Source organism: Rutidosis leptorrhynchoides, chromosome 11 (genome assembly GCF_046630445.1).
Source record: "Rutidosis leptorrhynchoides isolate AG116_Rl617_1_P2 chromosome 11, CSIRO_AGI_Rlap_v1, whole genome shotgun sequence".
Classification (NCBI taxonomy): Eukaryota; Viridiplantae; Streptophyta; class Magnoliopsida; order Asterales; family Asteraceae; genus Rutidosis; species Rutidosis leptorrhynchoides.
The window spans coordinates 356,183,518-356,193,347 of record NC_092343.1 but is presented as its reverse complement, the minus strand read 5'-3'; the positions used below and the strand labels follow the sequence as shown (position 1 = coordinate 356,193,347).

The following is a 9,830-nucleotide window of genomic DNA, read 5'->3' as shown; positions in this document are numbered from 1 at the left end:
TCAATTTGCGGGCCATGTTCAAAGCTTCTTGATGATTAGGGGGTTTGGATGACATTACTCTGTGTTTGATGCTCTTTGGAAGACCATCCATGTAAAGTTCAACCCTTAAAGCTTCGGGGTTCACAAGATTTGGGCACATCAAGGCTAGTTCGGAAAATCGTTGATTATAAGCCTTGAGATCATTTCCGATCGCCTTTAAAGTTCTTAGCTCTTGTTCGAGCCTTCGGGTTTCTTCACGAGGGAAATATTCGACAATCATCTTTTCCCTCAAGTCGGCCCAAGAGAGGGCGTGAGCTTCATCGGTACCCACCGATTGTACATAAGTATTCCACCATGTAAGAGCGACACCGGCGAAGGTGTGAGTGGAGTATTTGACCTTGTCTTGGTCCCGACAACCGCTTATGCTAAAGACGGCTTCCGTTTGCTCAAACCATCGGGTGAGCACGACCGGTCCCCCGGTTCCATCAAAAGTGTGAGGTTTGCACCCCATGAAAGCTTTATAGGAGCATCCCTCGTTTGAGTTTCCGGCTCCATTGTTGTTGTTGTTGTTGTTGTTGTTGTTGTTGTGGTTGTTATTATTATTGTTGTTGGATGAGTGACCGGCCATGGCCGCATCTACGGCGGTGGCTATCATCCGTTCGAGAGCTTGTTCGGGAGTTTCATTGCGGCGTACACGACGAGGAGCCATTGTTCCTTCAAGACACAAGAATATCATTGATTAGTATTCTCAATAATACTAACCGTGATATAGAATAAAGATAAAGAGAAGTTTTTCCTCGACTCGCCTTAAATTCTTTATGCCATAATGTCGGAACGTTCATATGAGTCACCGTAATATAATCCCGGAAATTATATTACCCTGATTCATATGTGCATTCGACATCATTTCATATAGTCAAGGTGGCGCGTCAATCAAATTAAACAACGTGAGATTAAGATGAACTAAGAGTAGATATGAGTAGAAGCATTCGAGTATAAATGCACAAGTAGTCAAGTAATTCCTACTTCAAGTCTATATGCCGGTTGTAGTCTAGACTCACCAATGTACCCTATGACTCGAGGTTGACACCAATGAACTCTAAATCCCTACAACCAACGCTCTGATACCATCTGTAGCGACCCGACCAAATCATGTTTGACGGCGCCGTCTACTTAGGTCCCGTTACGTGGTCATAAGTCTTTAAAACAACGTTTGACCAAAAGATATGTCGCATTCATTTTAAATGTAAAGATTGTTCAAAGTTTACGAGAATAGTTCCACCACAAGTTACGATACAAAGTTTTAAGTACAAATGAAACTTATGCGACACAATTTAAAAGTAGTCAAAAGACGCTCCATGTATGCATATATACTCGACATCCAATGCAAGTATCAAAATAATGAGCGGAAGCATGTATCATGTATCGTTCAAGGACCTGAGAAAAACATAGAAATCTGTCAACGAAAACGTTGGTGAAATCATAGGTTTAAGTAAGTAAGTACAAGTGAACCACAAGATTTGCATCAATGAAATAATAGTAATACATTCCAAAAGTTTGTTTCACGAGCACCCAATTATCAATGCTTAACATTTCCTTCCATTGAACCCCATCACTTAGTGCTAGAACATACACTGTTTCTCGAAAATATATTTCATTCGTAAACGGTAGCGAACCGTTTGAATGAGGGTTTGTCAAACCCATATGGATCCATACAACATAAGTTCTCGCTTACACCAGGCAAGTGTAACTAATGATAATCGAATTGAGGATTTTGTTCTAAACTCGTATGTAGAATGTTTGTTTTCCTGTACTTGTGTTCACTTAGTAAAGAAATGTTTATGTTTTTTCATCCCAAATGTAAGTTCAAAAAGAGTAAAAGTGGGACTATGATCTCACCTTGAGTGCACGAGTAGTGAAGTACTTCAACAAGTAAACGTGTGCAAAGAACAATGCTAGTCTTGACCTAAACAATAGGTTGTATCAATAACGGTATACACGATAGGTCAAAGATGTTCAATTAGTCCTATGGCTCGTTAAGACTCGATCATAATAGCATGTGAATCAAATTGTCATGTTTCATGCAAGGTACAAGTATAAAAACATGTTAGAACGATTGCACAAATATTTGGTTAAGTTTGATTAAAAGTCAAACTTTGGTCGGTCAAAGTCAACGAAAGTCAACACGTTCGGGTCGGGTTCCGAACTATTTTTCTGAGGTTTTTATTCATATATAAGCATGTTAGAACAAGTCTCATGTGAATCGGAGGTCCGTAGTATGCCAAACATTTTTCGTATTTTGGACATGGAGGTCAGAACCTGACCCCCTTATATGTCGCGCCGCGGCAAAGGCCGGGTGCTGGTGCCTGGCCAGTCCCAAATGTTCAAGTCTCAATCCAAAACCTTTTTGTGCATAAAACACAAACCGCTAACACTTAGGACTCGCACCTTATATCGTTGGAAAGCTCTTTTGACGTAGAATGCAACTAAACACAATTCATCAATCAAAAACCTCATTTGTAACAACCGAGTTTTCAAACCAAGTGATCATTCAATGCACACATTAATGCTTCAAACTCACCAATGCACATTTAATGATTTAGGCATTCAATGCATACATATGACATGCCATTTTGTAGGTAATTGAGCATACAATACAACTAACAACTTACTAACAACAAATCATGGCAATCAATGCATCAAATAATCATTTCAAGTTCATTAAACCCTAGCTCAATTCCACCAAAAATCACTAATCAAGTTTATGGAGTTTTCTCAAGCAACCTACACATCAATTTGAAGCTAGTGATACTAGGAACACAATTAAAACATGAACTTTTAACATCTAACAACATATGATCATCCAAAATTCAAGAACAACACACCAAAATTCAAGTTCATGCTAGTTACACTAAAATAACGAGATCGAGCATATAAATTACACACACGACATCACAATGAGCCATAGACACTAACTAACACCATTTCAAGTCAAAAACACGAATTTAGAGAAATCTAGAGTTTTAGAAATGTTACCCAAACGAGATGAAGTTGGTACCAAAATGAAGAGGATGAAGAGAGGATCACGAATATGTAATTTATTTTGTTGTAAGCCTCCTAGATCGGATTTAGATGATGATTGAATGAATTTGGAAATGGTGTGTGTGTTCTTGCTAGAGAGAAAGAGAGAGAGATGGAGATGATAATGAATGAGTGAAAGGGGTTTGACCCTTTGACCTAGTCAAGGGTTTGATCCCTTGTCAAGTTTAGTCCCTCAACTTTCCTTCGGGTGCGTGAATTACCTAAACGAGATAATTTAAAACGCGTATCAACGGAAGATGTTATAAACATATAACGGAGTTTAAATTAGTATAACGGAAAAGTAGACGGAAAAAGGCGGGATGTTACAGGTTCGTGAATCCGAAGCCAACCCTACACTTGTTAAATGTCGTCATATGTATTTTTTGCTACAAAATACAATATGGTGAGTTCATTTGCTCCCTTTTTACTCATTACATTTTTGGGCTGAGAATACATGCAAATGCTTTATTAACTATTTTACAATATTTATATGTGTGAGTTTCATTTGCCTTTTTACCCTTTATATTTTTGGGTTGAGAATACATACGCAACTTTTATAACTGTTTTACGAAATAGACACAAGTAATCGAAACTACATTATATGGTTGGATGATCGAAATCGAATATGCCCCTTTTTAATAAGTCTGGTAATCTAAGAATTAGGGAACAGACACCCTAATTGACGCGAACTCTAAAGATAGATCTATCGGGCCCAACAAGCCCCATCCAAAGTACCGGATGCTTTAGTACTTCGAAATTTATATCATGTCCGAAGGAGGATCCCGGAATGATGGGGATATTCTTATATGCAAATTGTGAATGTCGATTACCAGGTGTTCAATCCATATGAATGATATTTTTGTCTCTATGCATGGGACGTATGTTTATGAGGAATGGAAATATGAAATCTTGTGGTCTATTAAAATTATGAACTGATTATTTATGATAAACTAATGAACTCACCAACCTTTTTGTTGACACTTTAAAGCATGTTTATTCTCAGGTATGAAAGAAAACTTCCGCTGTGCTTTTGCTTATCTTAGAGATATTAATTGGAGTCATTCATGACATATTTCAAAAGACGTTGCATTCGAGTCGTTGAGTTCATCAAGATTATTATTAAGTCAATTATAGTAAGATATATTATGAAATTGTATGCATGTCGTCAACCTTAGATGTAATGAAAGATTGTCTTTTCAAAAACGAATACAATGTTTGTAAAATGTATCATATAGAGGTCAAGTACCTCGCGATGTAATCAACTGTTGTGAATCGTTTATAATCGATATGGACTTCGTCCGGATGGATTAGGACGGGCCCTTTCACCATATATAGCTAAAGACAATTCTAAACAATATATAATTCTAATAATAACTAAATATCTATATATGGAATATATCGATGCCTAATAGGATCAAGGTAGTAGACTGATTGAATTGTTGGTGATTTGTGTCACCAATATGATTTAAGTGTAATGGGATTAATTTGTTAACCAAAATAATCTTGATAAATATCGAACAAGTTCGGGAAAGTGTGGAGTGCACACTTGTTTGAACTTATCTTGATTATGACGGGGGTTCGGGGGCAGCGCCCCCGATAGCGGGGTCCAAGGGGTGGCAACCCCTGACGGGGTCCAAAGGGCAGAGCCCCTGGCTGGGGTCAAGCTTTATTAAAATTGTGTTAAAATTCGATTTTGACCCGGTTTGACCCAAAATAAAAGGCCCGGATATGAACCTTTTTAGCAGTTATGAAACTGCCATTCGGCAGTTATAGATAGAACTGCCATTCGGCAGTTATTAATCCCGTTTTTTTGGTTATTTTAATCTGGTACGTTTTTATCATATTCATACACACAAAACACATATTCTCTGTTCATAATTCTGAGTTTTATCCGATTAGAGATTTCGATAGTACCATCGAAATACTTTGATCTGAAAGTGATTACACGACTCTCAGAAATCCGAATTCGAAACTCTTATTAACAACATGAATAATAACTTATTAATTTGGTGATCAATCAAGTTAATAATATTAGATTAGGCAACTAAATAATCTAAATAAGATAACTAAATATGTCTGAGCACTAGGTACATTTTTGGGCTCCAAGTTATAACTACTTGGGCCCAAAAAGGTCAATTTTGGATTTGGGCTGGGATTCCATACGTGAGATATATTGGCCAAGCTTAATTATTACGAGGATTTTATAAAAGTTGATTTGTTTTGATCCACATAAAACTCAATTTGTGGTTTAAATTAGGGCCGACTAAAAAACGACTTAAACAAACGTAACTGTATTAATCAGTAACATCGAAATGTATTAATCAAACCAGTTACAGTATATAACTGCAGTTTTGGTTAACATTTTTAGTTAATTGAAGTTTGTGGTTCTATTATGAAAGTAAATAATAATATCATAATCGATTTAACCGCATTACACCAATATAATCTATGTCAAATAAATATAAATATATAGGTTTATAACACCGTGGCTTTGTATTTGTTATTTTGAGAACATAGATTTTTTTGTTATGAAATAAAAGTCAATTGATTGATGTGAGGACTTATAAAATGGCTCTATTAATTGAGTCAACAGCAAACGTCGATTATTGACGACTTGATCATCACTTATAGCCTAAATTGAACTTCAGACAGGTTTAAAACCCATGAGATTTGATTCTACCATTTTCATGGCGTCTCACACTTTTGTTTGTTTTTATTAACCTACTTATTGGCCGGAGGTCCATTCGGAAGCAATCTCTCTACCCATAGAACATTGAGAGGGAGAAATTTCTCTACTCTTGTAGTGTATTCACTTTGGATGAAGAAATGACTTGTCTTTATTCTAAGATATGAAAAGGATTGTCTACATCTTACCTCCTCCAAACCCCACACATGTGGAATTGGGTTTTGTTGATGTTGTTGATGTTAATATAAGATTTGACTATATAACTTAAAGATTTTTCTATTAGGGTGTATTTGAGTGATTAGCTTGTAGGAGCTTATGAGAGTTTAAGATTATGATTTTATTAAGCTATTAGTCATAAGTTTTGTTTGGTAGATACTAAAAACGAGAGCTAATAGAAAAAATAAGCTCTAGATTTTAAAGCTCTTAAAATAGCTTTAAAAAAAAATGAACTTATGACACTAGAAATTACCAAAATACCCTTTATCATATTAATTTATTATTTTATAATTGAGTCGTTTTAAATTAATTCATAATTATAAACTTCAGCTTTAACTACTTTAGCAAACATTTAGTCTTTAAGATTATTCTTAAGGGACTAATTTTCAACTACCACTAATTAACCAAAAAATAACGTTGAGTGACTGACCAAAGTCAAAATGCTTTTAATTTTCCTCTATTGTCCTGTGATAAAAGTAAAAGGATAGAAAATGTCTGCACTCTTCTCATTCACAATCTCATGATAAACATAAGTTGAAATCAAGACCAACTTGAATCATTCTCAAGAGGTAAATTTCTAAAAAAACTCGTACACGATACCCATTCGTAAGTAGGGTAGTTAGAGGCATCCGCTTTGGGATACTTGGATTTGGCGTCGTCAAGTTTGATTGCACAAACTCGCTGTGCAGCTTTTTGGAAATCTATTCGGTGAACTTTAGCAGTTGGTTAACTTGCATCAATCAAACCAGCCTACACCTTGAGCCATTAGTTTTACTTTGACTTCATATATAGTCAGATAATAGTCATAATACAATCTGCATTACAATGCACAGCCCTCAAATGGAGCTAATAGCATATAAATATAAGATAAATGAATTATGGTTTCACATTTAACATACATGAATTATAACCCTAATGCCTTATTTATAATACTGCAACAGATTACCGGTCACATTTTGTTAACATTAAAATACGTATTGAAAGTTTATGACCTACAATAGTAATTTTTAAGATATATAGCCTACGTCGGAACAAAACTAAAAGTATATAATCGAGTTGTAGAGATAATGAGATATATAGCTTGCGTTGGAACAAAACTGAAAGCATATAATCGATTTGTAGCTTTAGCCCTGTATAAAATAGAAACAAGACTTTGCAATTTGCAACAAGTGAAGACAATAATATTAAAGGCTGAGAACATAACATTAAAAGGTTAAATACAAACATTTGCATGATTAACTAGAGATAATCAACACATCTAAATAACATCCAATAAAAGGAAATCTTTCACTTAACAATGATTTGTTACCAATTAGATATGTGATTTCACATTTTGTTTTCAAGCAGTCTTCTTCTTCTTTGAAGGTAAAGGAAAGAACACTCGAAATACCCAACCAGCGAATATCGCACCAATAAATGGACAAATCCAGTAGACGTAAAACTGCTCCCATGTATTGTGTCGATTATTCACATACGCCCATCCAAATGCCTGTTTATAAAGAATATAACAACCACATATAAAAACGGGTTCATGTCAATTTAGGTTATGTTATATCTATAACGGGTCAAAATAAATGGGTACTTACATTGGCGGGATTCATTGAAGGACCTGTATAACCGGAACCCGCAACAATCATTGTTACAATTGACATCGAAAGCATCCAAGTTTTCACAAGTGGATTTTTGGGACCTTTGATGATAATGTAAAGGACCAAGAACGACGTGATAAAAGTCAATACCCCCTCGGCAATAGCACCCGTATGTAAGTCAACTTTTAAGGATGGTCCACCGAGCATATGTTTGTATTCCAACGGCATGTACTCGACGATCGCCAATGCACCTCCAACTGCACCTAGTGCCTGTTAAGAACCAGTATTTCAGAAATTCAATTCAAATGTTGACTTAAAAAGTCAAAGATCTTTTCTTAACAGAAAATGTCGGACAATCAAGAAAAGAGATGCACAGTGACTAGTACTAGTACTGTTGTAAAAACGCTTAAAAAGTCCCATTCCGCCCAAAAACACCTAAAAAGTCGTTCAACGTTATAAAGTCGAGTCAAGGTCGGTGAAATTTGGGCTGAGTCGGACTGAGTTGGTCAAATTCTAAGTTTGTCAAAATTTAATCATTTTTAAAATTAGATTTTGTGCCCAATATGTATGTTTTGAATATTTATGTTTTATGTTTGATATATTATGTGTAATATAAATATTTATATTTTGATATTATTATTACTAAAAGTCAACATTGGTCAACGCCCAACTCGTCCCTGACTCGCGATTTTTACAACCTTGAGTACAAGTTAAACTTGATACTAATCAGTCCAACATTGACATGGTTTTCGTTAATCCGAATTTAATATCAACATTCAACATTTAATGAATTTACCATTTCTATATGGTTACGGGTTACCTATGGCATTTAATGTCGAATTAAGTATTCTGGCGCAGTAGCTTATACGTCACGCATTTCTCAATACACAAGTCTCAATAACGTCCAAGTAACAAAAACCATGCATGAATGGTATTAACAAGAGTTGATCAGTGACTTATTTTTTAAGTCACTAAAATTTGTAACATTATCATCAGTTTGTAAATCTTAGTACCAACATACATATAAATTTGTCCATTATTATCACATTCATAGTGATTAAATTTGTAACATTATCATCAGTTTTTAACTCTTAGAACCAATATACATATAAATTTGCCCATTATAATCACATTCAAAATGTAGAAAATAATGTTCAAACAACTATTTCGGTACTTAGTTGTGCATCTAAACTTATGTAACAATAATCACTTTCGAAGCCTCTAGTACGCAACCTAATTGGTTTTGAAAACCTATACATTTGAAAGTAAAACATGTACAATGCCCATCTAAATCAAGGAACATAATTAATCAAAAAAAATATTTTATAAGGCCAAATTAGTCAGTTAAACCATCATCCAAGTGGATTAATAAAATTATTTTATAAGGCCAAATATTTTTACCCAAAACTTAACCACAAATAGGTAATACTTATATGCTTATTGAAATATTATAATTAAAATTAAAATTACTGAAACAGATAAACAGATTATACATGGAAATTGAAATCATAGGTGATAGGATCTCACAACAAATCATGTTTTCAACATATATAATTCACAAATCACAATAATCAATCAACCAATCAATTTTAAACAATAAATAGTAAAAAAAAATCATAAACCCTAATTTTATGAAACTTGAAAACCCTAATTTCATGAAACGACAAGTACCTGAGCTGGAAAACGAACAGCAGCAGAAAAAAGTGTATCACGACCAAGACCAGCAGCATAAAAAGCAGCAGTACCAGTTGGATTAAAACTAGCACCACCAAGTAAATCACCAATTATACCAAATATAAATAATAATATAAAAATCAATGAAGTTGTGATCAAGAGTGACGTCATCCCTGTTACTCCGATTGCCTTTGCGATGACGGAAGTTGAAGCACCTAAAGTCGCAGCACAAAATACCCACATGAATGTTAATATCCCATCACCAATTGCTGCTTTCACTACACCCATGATTGATGATGATGATGATGATGATGATGATGATGATGATGATGATGATGACGACGATTACGATGATGAAAGCTGCAAAAAAGGTATTTGGATTCAGAGTACCAAAGAGATGAAAGTAGGTGGAATTTTGGAGTGTATAGATATAAATATAAATATGGATATAAAAATTGATATATAACAAAGTGTTATAATATATAAATATATATATATAAATGGATAGTAAATTATTGATACACAAAACTAATATTATTGTATTTCCTAAACTTGTGATATTTTTGTTATAAATAGCCATGAATGCAAGCATTAAACTTGCACCA

The 9,830-nt window shown here is 34.6% G+C and overlaps 1 protein-coding gene across 1 annotated transcript; it reads right to left on the bottom strand.

The window, feature by feature from the left end:
- Positions 1-7,130: 7,130 nt before the first annotated feature.
- Positions 7,131-9,557, bottom strand: LOC139877135 (aquaporin SIP1-2-like). Its single transcript, XM_071864554.1, has 3 exons — positions 9,223-9,557; positions 7,549-7,821; positions 7,131-7,451 (listed from the first exon to the last, which is right to left on the bottom strand). The coding sequence occupies exons 1-3, from the start codon at positions 9,511-9,513 to the stop codon at positions 7,302-7,304; spliced, it is 714 nt and encodes a 237-aa protein (XP_071720655.1). The 5' UTR covers positions 9,514-9,557; the 3' UTR covers positions 7,131-7,301.
- Between the last annotated feature and the right edge of the window lie 273 nt (positions 9,558-9,830).

Coding starts and splice junctions, on each gene's coding strand:
- LOC139877135 (XM_071864554.1), bottom strand. CDS start 9,513: ATGGGTGTAGTGAAAGCAGCAATTGGTGATGGGATATTAACATTCATG. Junction 7,822..9,222: donor CTGTTCGTTTTCCAGCTCAG/GTACTTGTCGTT, acceptor GGTTCTTAACAG/GCACTAGGTGCAGTTGGAGG. Junction 7,452..7,548: donor CTTCAATGAATCCCGCCAAT/GTAAGTACCCAT, acceptor CTTTATAAACAG/GCATTTGGATGGGCGTATGT.